General features: G+C 43.0%; 1 protein-coding gene across 4 annotated transcripts in view; it reads left to right on the top strand.

The window, feature by feature from the left end:
- CLASP1 (cytoplasmic linker associated protein 1) overlaps nt 1–17,762 on the top strand; it is a 162,665-nt gene that overhangs the window by 139,901 nt on the left and 5,002 nt on the right. For 2 of the 4 annotated variants that reach the window (XM_080599257.1, XM_080599259.1), the window contains 5 exons: nt 840–1,086; nt 1,880–2,073; nt 3,833–3,961; nt 14,730–14,936; nt 16,798–16,914. In XM_080599257.1, coding sequence (XP_080455383.1) covers nt 840–1,086; nt 1,880–2,073; nt 3,833–3,961; nt 14,730–14,936; nt 16,798–16,914 — 894 coding nt within the window. The remainder of the gene's footprint in view (nt 1–839; nt 1,087–1,879; nt 2,074–3,832; nt 3,962–14,729; nt 14,937–16,797; nt 16,915–17,762) is intronic. The other 2 variants (XM_080599258.1, XM_080599260.1) reach the window with 1 other exon arrangement.

Consider the following 17,762-nt stretch of genomic DNA (forward strand, 5'->3'; position numbering starts at 1 on the left):
GGTACCAGTAACGTAATCCCTTGCTCCCTTAGAACTCTGTTTAACCTCCTGTGAAATATGCTTACTGGATTACTGTGGATGTCTCATGTGTGAAGAAATCGCTCTGAGTGCCCAACTCATGTGGTGCCTTATGCTGCATCACTAGTTACAGAATTACCTACTACATGAGATACCATTTGTTTTAATAAAATATACTGAATTCAAAATTTGTGTCAATTTTAAATGGTATTTTTGCTTCCTCTCCGGGCGAACAAGCTTAGGCTAGTAGATTGTTAGCCTTCAAAGCAAAAAATTCTTGGTGGTCTGATTTTTTTTCTTTGGGACTGTTGTATTGTCCGTTTCACATTAGCTTGCTAAGCATCATAGGATTGGAAAAGACCTCTAAGATCATCTAGTCCAACCTTTAATCTCCCTTGGCAATGGCTAGGCAATGGTAGCCTCTATGGCTACCGTGGGGAAAAAAATGGCAATCATCTAACGTCCTCTATCAGTCGGTCATGAGGTTTCATAAGCAAGATACTGATTTTCTTAATTTTCTTTTCCTTAGCAAGTTAGTCCTGTCCCAGAGCTTGTCTGATTTTTGCTAGCTTGTAGTTTTATAAATATTGATTCATATTCAGGACTGTTAGCATAGCGTTTTGCCCTGTGATCATGAGATACTTCTGTTACATAAGCTAGGGAAAGAGGTGATAATCTAAGTTTTATTCAAGAATTATGTGCACGTAAAGGATTCTATACAAAATAATTGATGCATGATCCTATGGTGAGTGGATTCAAAAAGTCTTACAGCTTCTACAGAATTTGAGGAGTCTCACGACTTTTTTGTGTTGGATCCCCAGGTGTCTCGAGATGGTGGCCTTGCGGTACCTACTAGTGATGTCCGTGGAAGTAGTGACATTGTAGAAGGAGGAAGGATGGCTCTAGATAACAAAACCTCCTTACTGAACACCCAGCCTCCACGCGCCTTTTCAGGGCCACGTGCTCGAGAGTATAACCCCTATCCTTATTCCGACACAATTAACACTTACGACAAGACTGCCCTCAAGGAAGCAGTGTTTGATGATGACATGGATCAGCTTCGGGATGGTTTGTATTAGCTTATCTTGTAAAACTGCAGGCAGCTTGTTCTGTTCCTGGTATTTGTATGCATGCGGTGCTCTCAGGTACATGCCTGTCAATGTATATGTTGAGTATTATTTTGTACCTGAGTCAAGGCTTGGCATGAAGTATTCTGTGTTCTCATGTAACAGCAGAACCTGATTTGTGGCAATTAAGAAAATGTTAAACTGCAGTTTGAACGTGGGTTTTGTTTTTTCTCCTCCTCCTGGAGTTTGTCTCAAACTAGTCCCTTAAGAGTCTAAATTAAGTGTATCTGTAAGGGACGCTACTCTGGGGACCTCCTACTCTAAAACTGAAATGACTCATTAGCTCGCTGTTATTGAGTGTTCCACTTCATTTAAAGGATGCTGCACCTTCGCTTTATCCCTTCGCAGTGTACTGATGACTCACTGTACTTTGATCTAAATGTCATACATGTGATCACCGGTTTTGGGTGTGAGTGTCTAGGACAAACTCTGGCGGTTCTCGTCTTGTAGAAGTAATTATTGGAACTGGATGAAATCCAGTCGTCATCTCTTCTTCGTTTGTTAGAAACTGTGTGCAGACTCATGAGCAGCATTATGAACTTGAGTAAAATTTTGGGCTAGTCAGGTCCTCTTCCCTGCTTGACTGAGGCCACCTGGGATTTGATGGCTGGGGGCTGGAGGGGTGGGGGGTGGGGGGACTTGTTATGTGCACTTTGTTCTGTAGAGGATTAATAATACGGGCATCTTTTGATCTTTTCCCCATTCCCCAAATGATTTGCTGCCCTTTGTCCTAGAAGTACCCATTGACCATTCGGATTTGGTGGCTGACCTTCTGAAAGAGCTCTCTAACCACAATGAACGGGTGGAGGAGCGAAAAGGAGCTCTCCTGGAACTTCTAAAGATCACAAGGGAAGATAACCTCGGAGTTTGGGAGGAACATTTCAAAACCATTTTGCTCCTGCTGCTGGAAACACTTGGAGACAAAGATGTGAGATGTAGATTTTTGTCTCAACTCTTCTCAACTCTTTTGCCTCTATCTAGGGTGATAGGTTCTGCAAATTAGATTAAATCAAATTTGTAGCATTTGTATTGCAACTCTTCAGTGATGCTGCACCGCTCATTTTTTTCCTTTGAAGGCTGTTGACTCTGCTTTCATTGTCAGTGTGCTCAGTGATGAATTTCAAGCTACTCTGAAGTGTCCCAGTTTTCCCCCTTCCCTTCTGAGTGTTTAGTAGCAAATAACTAGGAAATTGAACTAGAATCGGAAAGGAAGTTATTTTCTAATTTTGTAAGAATTAAGATTTAAAATGTTGTTCACTTCCAAATTAGGATGAAATTACATAATATCATTACATAATACATATTATGTAGCACATAATACATATTATAATAATGAATACTATTACCTAATACATATACAAAGTAATGCATACACATTATTGCATAATAATAGCTCTTAGCCATATTGCACCCATTCCCCAAGAAGGGAGAGTGAAGGCAGCCTAGATGAATATTTAAATTTTTTCTCTGTGTAGGTTAAAGATCCAGGCTATTAGATCTTAGAGGATGGATTTCATCAAGAGCAAACTGCTTTTACAGGGGATCTTGTTCTAAAGTATTAAAAGAAGCTACAGATGTGGACAGGAGGAACTCATGCTGCATTACTATCACAGCTTTATCTTTGGTAGTTGATCAAAGTGGTGTTTTACAGGCGAGGCTTTTACTTTTTCCAGATGGGGCTGTTTGTTCAGCTTGCAGCACTGTGACATTTTGATAAAGGCTCAGCACCCTGGCTGTGCCTTCAAATCAGAGCCGTGCTCCATCTAAATGTTACAGCATGTAGGCGCAAAAGCACTCCCAGTTCTTTTCTGTTTAATCTGATTCAAAATCAATTGTATTTTGTATACTGCTTATAAAGTATACGGTGCTCTTGTAGAAATAAAATCTTGATTCTAAGGCAGTGTAAATGGTTGGTGCATTCTCACAATCGTTCTTAGTATTAGCATGAACTGCTGTAGTCCTACATGTTTAATCATAGCAGCATCATACATGTATGAAGATATGGTGACTTTAAGTACAAATAAATTGTGCTAATCTGAGTTTTGCAGATGAATAGCAGAGGGCATGCTTTAAAGGTTATGTTAGAGTAAAGTATTCCTCTGCTGAAATGATAGAATCTATTTGGAATGGCTGCAGGCCAAAAACTTAATGTAACAGTTGTGAAAGTGAAGCAGGTGTTATAAATCCCTTCTGCTAATGGTCTTTTGATATAAAGGATTAACACATAGGTCAGTAGTGACTACAATGACTGACTGTTCTTGAAAGTAATTTCCATAGTAGTTACAGGAACAGCATTGATTTACTGCATCAGTACATGAGAAACAGCGTTGTTGCATGGATGGAGCCCAGTTTGACATTCACAAAGCTAAGCAGAAGAGGAAGAGCAAAACAGGAAATGTGCTTCTTTGGGTACAAATTTGTACTTCATTGCCAAGACAGTATGGAATTAAAAAAAAAAAAAAAAAAAAAGGTTCTGTTTCTGTCAGTGAGAACAGTCGTGTGAATTTTTGTGCAAAAGCAAGCAAGGAGACCAATTTTGGTTTTAGTTACTGAGCACGCTGCTTGTTCTACTGGAACTGGTAGAGCTATATAAGACTTCTGATGGCATAGGGAGCTTTGAGAATTTACTTCAAAATACAATTTGGATGAGAAATGACTTTTTCTAACGTTTATTTCTCTTGACACAGCATTCAATAAGAGCCCTGGCACTGCGAGTCCTTAGAGAGATCTTACGGAATCAGCCAGCAAGGTTTAAAAACTACGCGGAGTTGACCATCATGAAAACACTGGAAGCCCATAAGGATTCCCACAAGGAGGTGAGCGAGCCTTTCAGTGTTACTACTAAGAAAGCAATATTGAAGAAATGGGAGATTTAACAAGCAAGCATGTTGACTCATTTTGACAGTAGAAAAATTTGATAGTAAGTCTCACAAGTACTAAGGGGGTGGGTTTATACTTGCTGAAGGAGGAAGAAGAAATGTGGGACTGACAGAGCTGGTTAAGTGTGTTTGGAGCTATCCAGAGTTGTAGGCCATTGTTTATCCGTTTTCCACGACTTGGTTGTTCGTTCTGGGGCAGACTGAAGCCCTGTGGCAGAAAAAAGCATCTTTCAGAAGTTTGTGGAGCACAGTTACAGGCACTGTGGTCCCTCCATCTGTGCAGGGAAGGGTAGGAAATGTACTGATGAACACAAAGGCCGTGTTCAAACAGAGCTGCATGTGAAAACAATGATGAAATTGGGCCGTGATGAAGTACTCAGAACTGGTGAATAACAGCAGAAAGCAGACAAAGAGGGCGTGCTGCTGAAAAGAAGCTTGGGGAATAGAGGAGGAAGCCGAGGGAAAGGTGAATTGCATTTTCCTAATGTGGGAGAACTCATATGCAAAACTGAAATGAAATTATTCTTCTAGACTAAAAAATATGGGGACATGATAGTTATATACAAAGTAGATCAAATTACATTAAAGGTCAGTCTTTGCAGATTAACTTCCAAGCTGGATCTTCTTTTCCACCTTGTGCATGTTGCAAGTTTGAACTGAACCATGGTAAACACCGCGTGAATTTCTGTACGTTTCTGTGATAGCTTTGGTAATAAATTCCTTCCTTTGAAATCTAAAACTCTTAGTCTTCTCTGCAAAAGGCTTGTCTTAAACTCACAGTTTTAGGTGTCTCTTTCTGGAGAGCTTTTTCGGCCATGAAAAAGATCGTTGTATAGATCAGGCTGCTCCAGGGCATTGCATAACTGACGCAAGGTTACTTTACCTGTGCATAGCAAAACTGTACTGTTTAAAAATCAAAACAAAACAAAAACATCCCCAGGGAAGAAAGAACCTAACAGGCTGGATATATCTCCACAATGCAAAAGTAGAAAATGTTTAATCCTTTAGTGAATGAAGACTGCTGTAAGCTGCCTATCCTCCTCTCCTCGATTTAGAGCCTTTGCACTACTGTCATTTTCAGTTCAGAGTAATAAGCAGTTGTAAATTCATTTCCTGATAAAGCAGTCAGACAAAACATTGTGTTCTGAAGGAGTGCCTTTTATTGGCAGGTTTTCCTGGTTACATACTTCTCAGCTCACCTTGACTCAGTGCCCTCTGTTTTTTTTTTTTCTGAAAGTCCTCCAAAGCTGCAGCACCTTTCCAGATGGTCTCTGACATAGTTTTTAATGCCCTTTCAAAGCTCGCTTGTGTGACTGGCACATTTTTTCAGAAAGTAGGTGTAATGTTGAAAACATGACATTTTATGCTTCTGTACTCCCCACACCATGTTCTTCATGCTTGTAGTATGGAAAGGTTCTTCAGGGTTTGCATGTGAGATGCCTCCTGAGGAAAACCAGAGAAGAATAAGTCTTTGTAACAGAAAGCAAAGCTCAGGCCAGGAACGAAGAGATGAGAGCTCTGGCACTTCTTTACAGAAGAGTAAGCCAGAGCTGTAATGCTCTCAGCAAGTAGCTGCTGTGCTACACGTGGCGTTCCTTTGATTTGTCAATGGTTCTGCATAACATCTTTGTCATTAAAAAAGATGAGATTTACTGCTGCAATGAGACCTTTGGGTGACAGCTGTCGTAGCAGGATGCTGCAGGTGTAGTCCCGTTTTGCTGTCTGTTGCTTTTAAAAAGAAGTTGTTTGCACAGCTGTATTAAGTAGTGACACTGGTGCCGCAATAGGAGCGAACAACCTGCAGCCATGGGCGTTTGGTCTTCCCCAGTGTATGCTTAAGGAAGTGTGTACTACGTTTCCTGTGTTAATATTTAAAAAATAATAAAATAATTCTAAAAAAAATCACGATATTTGTGCCTCTGCTCACTTTATCTGCAGAGCTTTTTCAAGGTGTTGCCCTGGGACATGGGATTTTTCATTCTTTGTATGTTTTCTGATACCTGTGTAAATGGGACTCTCAGAACCATAATGCAACCCGTGAAAGTTGTGTCTGTCTGTCAGTAATTTGAGAATATCAGCATTCCTGAAGTTAAGAAAAGCTTCCCAGTCTGCACTTGGGTCTCTACATGAGCTAGGCTAAAGATATACCCGGGAAAACGCTTCAGGTATTTTTACCTTTAGCTGGGGCTTGCTGGTTCTGTTAAGTCTGTGAAAAATTAATTGAGTCCGTTTGGGTATGGCTCAGTTGGTCAAACTCATATAGCCCTGGGCCAGGAGGTCACAAATTCCGGTCCGTTGGTGGCCCTCCAGCTCCCAGTCGGTGCTGACTTGCGGCACTGCTCTCCCCAGGGGCTCGGAGGAGCTGCCCTTTGACCGCATCCCACGCCGCGAGAGCTGCAGTGGAGATTCACAGGTCTGTGAGTGAAGGGTGTGTTAAAAGAATAGCTGGAGGGGGAAATGGGAAGATGGCAGTGGTCTTACAGTGTCCTCCTTCGCTAAAACTGAGTAATATTAAAGGCAGTGGTTATACTGTCTAGAGTAAATAAAATCTTCCTTTATACTATAAAAATTATTTTGAGGAAAGCTGCTATATAATAGGGTTAGAAAAGTGTTAATCCTTGTGCCAGTAATGCCCTGGTAGGATGTCACGTCAGGGTTTGTTTCAGGTCTGCTTTTGCCTTGTGGTAAGACAGGAGTGACCCCGGTTTGTAGTTTGAGATCCTTTGAAACGGGCTGCGTAAATCAGTAGAAAATGATTGTTTTGAGCGATCTGTATCTGCTTCACTCTTACCTACCTGAGTTTCCCCTATAGCACAGGGACTGCTAATTGCCCTTAAGTTATTGCTCCCATTTTCTGTTGTGTATGAGCCCGTGGACAATCAGTGTACAGTGACCAAGCAAAGAAAGAGGAGTTTGAAAATAAGCACAGTACAGAAGAACTGTTAACCTCAGGCACTGTCTTCAAGAAGTCATTGTATCGAGACAGTTCTTCGGAAGTCAACTGGAAGGTTGATTTGTCTTCCCAGATTCCAATATTGCTTCTGTTCAGCATGGCCAGCAATGGTCAAGTAACAAATCGTAATCGACATATTCATGGCCTGACGAATACCGTCCCTTCCTCCATTTCAGTGCCAATATGTAGTTAAAAGGTTTAGTCTGAAACAAAAAGGAATGCAGCTTTACTCTCTTCCTGCTCCCAGATGATACAATTGGAAGCATCAAAGCGTAGTGTTAGCATAGTTTGATATCCTGGGATGCCTGGATAATTGGGTATTTTTCCAAGTCCAAGCTGAAGCCTTCTGATGGTTGGATCTTTGCTACAGCTAGAACACCTCTGCCTTCCATTGCTGAAGGTAAGGTGTAGGATCAGCGAAGCAGCACAGCTGAGAGCCCCGTTCCTTCACAGGGACGCCAGGGAGGAAAACTCAATTGAATGCTGAGTGTCGTGTCCTGTGGGTGCAAACACAGGCGATTGGCAAAGCTCTGACCTCAAAGGGGGTTCAAAATTCCTGTAACCCTGGGCTTACAGACAAGACTCTGGGTTGGGATCCATGTTCAGTTTGCATTTTTTAACTGTAGCTTGTTTTTATGCTACTTGTACTATAACAGTCTAGTCAATGCTGTCGTTTGAATGGGGTGATGTGAAGAGTCAAGCCTGCCTCAGTAATAACTGTAAATATTTAGGGGGGTTGACATGTAAATGCCTTTCACTTACTTTGGGGTTATTAGAACATAATTGGAGTTGTGGACGATATTAAATCTTGTTGATTTTTATCACTCTTTGTTTGGAGTTTTTTGGAAGAGAACCATCTTTCTGTTGCCAGTCAGTTAATATTAACTCATTTGTTCCAGTGTAGTTACTCACCCGTAACTAAGGAGAGATGCTGTCTGCTGACCCAGTGCCATTGATAAGGCATTACTTCAGATTCATACCAGCAAAATGAATTTGTTCTTACTGAGTGCAGTAAAACAGAAATAGTTATCTTGGGAAATTGGTACAGAACATCTTTACCCGTGAAAATCATTGGATAGCAAATTCCTTGCTTTTTCTCTGCAGCTCTGTTTTTCTCTGCAACTAAGCCTATAGGCCTAACCGATCAGTGCTTCGGGTGAGCAAAGAATATTGTCCCATGTCTTAAATTCCTAATTTTGGTCTTTCACTATCCAGGAAGCCCGTAAGCGTAATTGGGATGTAACATTCCCTATTGTAACCCTCTAAGAGAAGGTGAAGAAGAACAAATCACAGCTATCCATTAACTTTAAATACTTGTTACTGTCTTGCTGGGGTGTTTTTAGATTGACGCTGACATTTATAAGATGATTTGCAACCGTCCTCCGATGATTATGGTACACTCTGTATCTGTTTCTGCAAAATGCAGTTTCCTAAAGAAAAGCACCAAACGATCAGTTTTTAAGGTTAATTGATGCATAGTCTGTGCTGGAAGCTGTCAGGTGCTGCAGCTTGGCAGTTGTTGATGTTTTATAGTATGCGTTTGTGCTTTCTCTAATTCCCAACGCATTTGAAATATTTAGTACACAGGAGAAGCAACCTAATCTACTTCATCTCCTCTGAATCCCTTAAAAAAAAATCATTGTTTTTTTCATCTGCTTAGCACTCCCTATTGCTGAGTCCACTTCCTGCTTTGAAACGTAGCGCTTAATTCTTTGTTCCTGTCTGGATCAGACTGTATACCCTTCAGGGATGGGAGTTTGCCTGGCTAGGTATTGGTAAGCCTCCATTCCCTCCAGCCTAAATTATGCAGGCTTTAAGTAACTACCTCTAAATAGCAAAGCTTGCTTCAAAAACATAGCTGTGTGCCTTGTAAGCCCCAAAGCAAAAACCTTGTTTTCTGCTTAGTAAACTTCTGGGGCTCTGCATATTTCACACTGGAATAAAAAAGCCTCCAAGTTTTTTGTGGTTTTTGTTGCTGTTTGTTGGTTGGGTTTTTTGCAATAATTAATTCCCTACAACTTTCTGCAGAGACCGTGCAGCTAGCATTTGTGGTGAAGTACTCCAGCTTGTGGTCTCACACACAGTCCCGTACAACTCTCATCTAGGTTCGCAAGCACTGCTCTGCTCAGATCCCAGCACGCTGCACTCATTCCCTGCACAGCCTATGCAGCTGGCATGTTCTTCCTTAGAGGAGTCAGGGCATATATTTTTCTTTACTTATTTGCCCAGTATGTGTCATTTAAAAGCAGAAATGAAAGCATCAAAACCCTTTAGAAAGCTGCCGTGTATTGACCAAAGCCAAGAGCGGATTACCAGAGGCAAGCTGCTTGTTGCAGCAGTGGGCAGCGAGCAACATCTGTAATGCACTGAGGGTAGTAGCTGAGCAGAAGAAATGGTGCTGAAGGGATGCAGTCCTGGTTTCTTGGTTTTGTCTGTCTTGAGTGAACAGCGTCCAGAGGCCGCGGTGCATTGTGAGCCAGGTAAGCCGGTGGGAATTGTTTGAATTTTGTCCAGCAACTTTGTAGTGTCAGCTTTTCTACTAGAAGAAAGGGATCTGTGACAGGTGGCTGTTCCTAACGCTGCACTTTAGCATGTCCCCTCCCATTGAAATCAGAAAGCATTTCATGCACATATTATATTCCTGGGACTGTCTGACCTGTTACTTCGAAGGGTACTCCCTTGTATATAGCATTAAGGCAGACATTGCTACACAGGTGGGCTCTTTACCTCCACTACATCTGTGTGGCTTGATGCACCCAGTTGGTTCGAGCAAACTGGGTGGAATTATAACTATTTCTCTTTCATGGGAGAGCTCACTAGAAAGGCCTTAACATGCTGCAGTTGTCTTTCAAGGAGCCAGCCCACCAGAAAGCGCAGCGTATGTTATGCCGGCAGAAGTCAGGCTGAATCTAGTCTGCAGCGCGTAGAGCATAAAGTAAGCCTCTGGAAAGGAGAAAAACCTGCTTCTGCAAGGCAGAGTGCTATCTTTTAGATCTGCATTCCTGGGCTACCTGCCTTGTGTTCGATGGCATCAAACTCTCCAGTTCCAGCCGTGGTTTGCTCTAAGCTTTCACTGGGAGGTAAAATTGTGTTTGTGACATACCTTACACACAGCTTGGTGTCAGTACTTTTAAAGCACTGCAGGCTCTCCAGTCTTGCAGATCTTGCTTTAGAGGCACCCTTTTGAACTTGCTTCTTCCAGCTGGTATCATTGTTTGAAGACTGCTAGTTTTCTTTCACGTTTCTGAGATAACTGAGCATAACTGTACTAGGTTAAATAAAAACTTTGCTTCACTTCATACCCTGCTTCAGACAACAACTAGGAAGCATGCAGTGATGCTTCACTGAGGGCATCCTCCCTCCTTACTGCTGTCTGAAGCTTACCGTCTTCCCATACTAAAGGTTCTGTCTGCCTTCGTGTTTACTGGCCTTTTTTTTCTTCAGTAAACTTGTCTATTTTTTGATCTGTTTAGTATCTGCATCCTTTTGTGACAACAAGCTCCTCAGTCTGCGCTTGTAGTGAACAGCACTCTTTTTCTCAAATTTAAAGGATGCATTTCACAGCCACCACTTCTTGTGGTGTCTGCTGTTAGTCCGAGCCTAATGGAGCCGTTCCTATTGCTTCCCAGTGCGTATCTGCCAGTCCTCCCTCCAAAGGTGGGCAGAAGAGCTGTTGCTGGATGTTTGCTTGTTTCTCCCACTCCTTTTAAGGTTGTTTCACTCTGTTGGTCAGGTTAAAGCCCTGATTTAAAAAAAGATTTTTGATTTTTTGATATTGTACGGTATGTATAATTTGCAAGACATGGTTGTTGTGCCTCAAGGCAAAATATCTTCACTAAACTCAGCTATAATTGTGTACCCTCGTTGCCAAATGACCTGGCAGCTCATATCTTTCGATAATACACTTCCCTCTCTGCAGGAATGCTGCTGATTTCCTCGGGTGGTACCAGGTGAATGTGACTGACAGTGCTGTGCAAGTATTCAGAGACAAGTTTTCCCTCGTGGGATGCAGGTCTGGGTGCCGAAATGCTTTATTCTGTCAAAAGGCAGAAGGAAAGACCTTTTGGGCAAGGCTGTTACTTGCATTGCAGAGTGGTGGCATTTTGGCTTTCTGTGCCAGCGGGCACAAATGAGGGAAGAGCTTGTCCTTCTGGCTCGCTCCCCGCTGGTACTACCCTGCCTGCCCCTTTGTCTGCAGCCTGTCCCCTGCTGCTCCTTTCCAAGGCAGCGAGTTACCTGCCGAGGCTCTGATTCAAGCAAGCATGTAAGCACATGTTTGAATCCCATTGACGTCAGTGGGACTTAAGCATGTTATTAAAGCTAAACATACGCTTAAGGGGTTGCTGGAGTGTGGCTTGGATGCAGATGCTGTCTGCCAGATGTGCTCTTGGAAGACATGGAAATCTCCCTGGTGTTGTCACATTTACTAGCTAGGATCAGCAGGAACCCTACTGGACATGTGTAATGTGCCCCTCTGAATTCAGAGGAGATGCAGCGATGTGAAATACCCAACTGCTGCGCAAATGCTGCCAGATCCTAGCTAGAAATGGGCAGCTCTGCTGGAAGAGAAGGACTTGCACAGGCATAAATAATCTTGTACCTTTACAGCTTTTCTTGCTGACCTTACGATGTGCAAAATGTATTATGACCTTTGTTGCGATTTCAATCCTGGATCATTTTGTGAAGAATTACAGCTGTGTTTTAATCCCTGGTGCTCGGAAATGGTAATAGGCTTTTAAAATAAAGGTTTTGTCTCATGTGCTGGCCTCATATCTGCAACTTAATGTGCATGGTAAACTATGCGAACAGTACGTGGAGTTCAAATGCAAAAGGAGTTGTTGAAATTTTTGCCTACTCCCAAATTTACAGTAGTATTTTTAAGATCAGTCTGTCTGCAGGTGCATACTAAAATATTACTGCCTTTTTATTATAAGTAAGATACCGTGGGGGTTAAAAATAAATACTTCTTTTTAGGAAGTTGTGATACATGTCCAAGCTTTTCTTTCTCATATGTCTGATAACATTTACTAAACATATTTGGAGTTGCCAAAAAAGCAAAATCCTCAAATGGCCTGTGTCCAAACAGTTATGAGGCTTTTTAAAATATGCATATTAATATATATAAAGTGACTTGCATGCAAACATTAAGTTGATTACAAGATAACCTGCACCCTCTGTTATCCACCGCATTGTTCGCGGAGAGCTTGATGCTAGCAGTGTTTCAGCACTAGTAACAACGACGTCAGAAGCTGCAGTGCCAAGCAGTGAATTCCTTTGCAGGAAACCTCCTCGGATTCAATGGAGATCTCCTGGGAGCTCCTGACTTCATCCCGTCCAGCAATTCAGTGCCATGGTTCCAAACCATGGCATTAGGTTTCCTTAAATACTTGGATGTTTCTCTCCTTTTCCCAAAAAGTCGCATAGTACGTCCTCCTAAGGTGGCTGACGTGGAAACCTTCATGCTTCTCGCGTGTGAAATTGAGAAGGAATTAGCCAAGAAATGGCTGGAAGACCTAAACAAGCACTCTGTTCTGCTTCGTTACTCATTCACAGAGCTTTCAGGATGAAATCTTTTGAACACTGACCACACTGTGGATTGCCATTCCTTTTTGGAATATGCTTTAACGCTATATCTAATTGCTGAGAAAGGCCCGAGGTAGATGGAGCAGTTGGACAGCTTTGGTAAATAGGGTACCAATACAGAAGCTATCAAGGTCTCAGGTCAGCTACAGAGCCTTGCCTGTGCCTTGCCTGAGCTTAGTGTTTGTTCTGCTGAAGCATCTGAGATCCCTTTCGTTGCTTTGCTGAGGGGGATGCCCAGAACAAGTGCATGGGTTTTGTTACTTCAGGGCCGTACAAGCAGCCTTTGGCCATTCCTGTTTGAGGGAGGCAGCTGTCAGCATGAGCAGAAGGTTAGTGCCGGTGTCGTAGCCGTGATGAGCTGATAGACCGTGGGTGAAGAAGGCTGTGTAGGCAGGGGTGATCTCTTCTGTTACATCAGTAGTCTGCATGAGCTGCTCACTCTTCACGGCTGCTGCCTTGAAATCAAGTAGTCTTTTCTGGAAAATAATTTGTAGCCAAGGCAGGGAGATATCCTTGTCCTAGTAAGGACTGGGTTAAACCTCCAAGTTGTCCTGGTACACGTGTTGTCCACATTAGTTCCTTACAGATAGAGCTGGCCATGGGTTGCTTTAGTCAAACAGAAATCCCTGAGTTTGATACCACGATAGTGTGTGGAAGAGGGGAATGAAGAGAATCCAGCAACCGTGGCTTGAGTCTAAGTGATGGGAGACTTGTGGATCGATTTATTTATTTGTTGTGGGAGGTTTTGTTTGTTTGTGCACATTGTCTGGGACAGATTTTCCTTTGCTGGTTTCAAAATATTGACTTCAGACAACCCTGAGGAGTCTGGCTTAGGATGCGTTAGAGAACTGCTGCTAGATATGAGCTTCCCACACAATCGGGAAACAGGGAGGTGTCTTCCAAGGCTGCTCCTTGGCTCGGAGTTAAGGACTGCCTGGGGACAGCTGGAGATGCTCTAAGTTCAAGGATTTGTGAATGCTGCTCTCTCAGAGCTGAGGTCTGTGATTTAAGTCTGTCCACTAGGGCATCTCTGTCCGCACAGGATTTACCCTCCCTTGAAGGTAAACAGTGAAAAGAGAAGAGAGGGGATGTGGTGGGCAAAGGCATCCTCCGTCTCGTGTGCTGAAACAGAACATGGGGAGTATGGAGCGTGTGGTTTGAGGCCAGGAAGAGTGCAGGCAAGGGAGAACCTCAGTTTGTTGCCTGGCAATTAGTGCAGACACATGAAAAAAGAAAACCTGCTTCCCATCCTGTTTTTTTTTTTATCCAATTACTGTGGAGTATGAAATGAATAAACTCTCATGGGAGGAGAGAATCAGGTCTTTCCTCTTCCAGCTTGCTGTCCTGCCTGCTGGGGAGAAGTGTGAAAGATGTGGATTTGCTTTCCCTTACGTGAAGAGTAGAACTGGGTTTAGGATCCTTCATCCTGCGTGACTGCCTTACAGTGTGGGCTAGTTAGAAAAACAAAAGGTGGATGCTACCCCAGTTTCCACTTGTTCTTCCTCCCGTGTTTTGTAGTGTTCCAGTGCTGCCTTAATGTGTTAGATGTGCTCAGAGCACTCCTGCCTGGTCATGGATTATCCTGAAGCTTTCTTGGCTCCACAGCCTGGGTTTGAATGCAGCAGGGCTTAGCTGGGACGTGGCAGGACACATCTGTGCAGGCACGGTTGTCTCAGCTTGGGCACCCAAGCACTCAGCAGGGTAGATGCATATTAAAAAGTATGACAGTGTCTATGCAGTGTGTGGCACTATAATGTTTAAGGAGCTACATTTAGCACTGAAGTCTAAGCTGGTGGATTTAGGTTCCCTGACAGTGGCTAGAGAGGTACCTTCCTCTTGGTTTTCCTAGGATAGCAATGCCTGTCTTTACTGGGTGACAAAGATACTCTTTCTTTTTTTTTCCTTAATCAATTCTTTCAAACTAGCCACATCTTTGACACAGTTCCTTCAGGCAGGACGAACTGCGTACCGCTGTCTGGTTGGAACAAATGTCACGGGAGGTGAAGAACACGAATTCTCGGAGTCGGTTGCCTCTCAGAAGAGCCTCCTGCAGATCTGTTAATAAACATCCCCAAGTATTTCCTGGCGTTCATTCCTAGTACACACAGGTGGTTTTGTCTGTTAAGTGCGACCTCATTAATGTAAGGTTTTGCTCTGCTTTCATTGCAGGTCGTCAGAGCTGCTGAGGAAGCTGCTTCCACCCTGGCAAGCTCCATCCACCCTGAGCAGTGCATCAAGGTGCTTTGCCCCATCATTCAGACTGCAGATTATCCAATCAATTTAGCTGCCATCAAAATGCAGACGAAAGTTATTGAGAGGATTTCCAAGGAATCGTTGCATCAACTCCTTCCGGATATCATTCCTGGATTGTTACAGGTACAGAATCCCCTATCACAAATGCTCCTGAGTGCAAACCGTCACTGAACTGTTGTGCACTTTGGGTGTACTTTAATTTGAAGCCCAGCAGGCAGGATGGTCCTTCTTATTTTCTCTCTGAAATCAGGACCGAACTGCTCAGTGACTTCATTCAGCCTCTTTCATAACCCTCTCAAGCTGGGTGGGGAGCTGTGTTTTTGCCAGTGCTAAGACTTGGTCTTACATAGTGAATTTCTCTCTCGGTGCTGGCTGTAGCGGGGCTGTATTCAGTTCCCTCGTACAAGCAGCTGGCAGTGCTAGCAACTGGGATGAGACTGAAAGCACGACAGAAATAAGGGGAGGTAGCAGCAATGGAGGAGAGAGAACGTGGGTGTGTACTGGGGAGGGGTTGTGACAGGAGCAAATCAGTCAGTGTGAAAGGGTGGATGTGGTCGGACTGAAGTAGAGAACTGGGATAAAGAAGCTGCCTCATTGTGAAGCACGAAGAGTGGACGGATAAGAGCAAAGTCAGAAATTTCCCTTGTGCGTCCTAGCATTTGTCAAAACTTTGTCGTGTCAGTTCTTGCAATTGTTTTCTTATATTTCAACCTCTGGGAATCGGGCAGTTCTGTATTGATGTAAACTTTTGTTGTGAAAAGTTCTTAGCCCTCATTGCTGGTGACAACAATCTGGACAGTGTAGCTTCACACCAGAAAAGTTTGGGAGCAGCACGCCTTTAAAAACACAGTTATATTCGTTTTATTAGATTGCTTTAATGTCTTAAAACAAATCTAATTTTGGATCCTAGTTTGCGACTTTTTTATCTTGGAGCAGCCAGTGATATTTCTTCATCTTAGGAAGTCACAGTGATCAACAGAATCCACTCGTGTTTGGAAAGCATTTGGGGATCCTTCTGGCTGAAGGGCTTTGTGCAGAGAGCACCACAGCTTAATATTTCTCTGAGCTCACCTAGGTCTCCTGCTCTTTGGGATTTTAAACAGTCCTTTCAGACTGTATTTTGGGCCTTGCAGCCAGAACATCAGCCCTGCTGGCAGGCAGCCTGGCAGCCCCAACCATGTGCTGGAAATCAGCACACCCACAGGGGTCTCTCAACATGTTCTTTTCCATGGTATTTCCTACCTAATAGGTAATAAAAATTAATAATAATAAAAGCTCCTGGTTACAGAAGGCAGTTCATTTAATGGACTAGCATGGGTGTAGCGCTGCTCTGTACAACGTTTAAGCCCAGTGCTTTTAAAGGGTTGGAAAATAATCCATGACAATGATTTTTGCAGCTTCTAGTGCCTAGATAGAGCTGTTCTATGCAAATACCTATTTGGGTAGAACATCTATTCACTAAACATTCTGGATTTCATATTCTGATGGATATAAATATTAGGCCACTTTTTTAAAAAAAAATCATTTCAATCTGTAACTTTGCTCAGGTGTAGAACTGATTTACTTTCTGTTAGATTTGGCTCGGGAAGGATGTATCTGCAGGCAAGCTGGGAACGCTGGTGTTCCACTCCAAGAAGTCGTCCCATACAGCACGTGGTCATCTGAACTGGACATGGGAATGTGTACATCTGATAGAATCCTAAGCTGAGAATCTGTGCTCCTGCTTAATGACATAAAACCCCAAGATATTAATAACTTACAGTAATAACATAATTTAAGAAACAAATAGGATGGGCTGGATGTTTGTATTTTCTTGCCCTTTGAGCACTCATATTGCAAACTGTTACATTCAGCAAGGCCTTTCTATTGATTTGTTAGGTTGGTAGCCACGCTTGCAAAAAGTTAATCAGCTTTTTAGTATATTGATCTGTGAGGATGTTAGTAAGTGCTGTTTGATTTGTGACCATTTTTTCTTGTTTCCTAGGGTTATGATAACACAGAGAGCAGCGTCCGTAAAGCTAGCGTATTTTGCCTAGTGGCAATTTACTCAGTAATTGGAGAAGAACTGAAACCTCATCTCGCACAACTCACAGGAAGCAAGGTATGTGAGTAATGCCTCTGGTATTTTGGTAACAGCCAGCTACTAATAGGAGTAAGAGCAATGGCAGCTCTGGATCAAGTTCCCTGTACTCTGTTAAATCCGAATGGGTTAGACTATCTGACCATGCCGAGCACCACTAGAACAAGGCAACACCTGCTCAGCAGTGTGAGCATTTCATACCCTGCAGAGCAAATTTTGAATGGGGTTCAGGGTTTGCTATCATGCTGCATTTGATGCTGTGTAACCGCGAGCTGCTTCTGAGCGGGTCCTTCCCACTACAGCCATGGTTACTTTGGTCCTTCTGCGTTGCATCGAGGTGGTGACAATGCAGTGAACTGGATCAGCTGGCTTCTGTGGCTGAAAAACAAATCTGAAATACAAATTATTTGTTTTTCAGTCTGCTCTTTGGCTGAGACGTTAACGTGATGCAGAGTGATGGGAATGCATGGTTAGGATGGGTAGGAGAGCAGCAGCAGGTCATGATGAGGGCTGGTAGAAATGCAGGTAGAGCTTCACTCCTGCTAGCATGGCAGATGTGTCCCTTTCCTCCTGGGACACCAGCAAGTCTGAGCGATCTTTCAGAAGCCTTTGTGCCCTGGGCTCATGTGAGAAGCAAAACCCAAGTTATGACCTGATGCTGCGAATGAATTCAAGTCTTTAATTCAGCCTTGTCCTTCAGACAAGAACTGGCATTCAGGAAGCTGTTACAAGACTTCTCTTCTTTGAAGTCGTAACACCTGAGATTTCTTTGCAATTTTAAGATGAATTCTGCATTGTTGTCTCTGAAATATGTCTCTGAATGTGAATAGCTACATAGTTCAGAGAGCTTCATCTGGTTGTTTTGAAGC

The sequence above is a fragment of the Anser brachyrhynchus genome, assembly GCF_964034855.1.
Source record: "Anser brachyrhynchus genome assembly, chromosome: 7".
NCBI classification, from domain to species: domain Eukaryota; kingdom Metazoa; phylum Chordata; class Aves; order Anseriformes; family Anatidae; genus Anser; species Anser brachyrhynchus.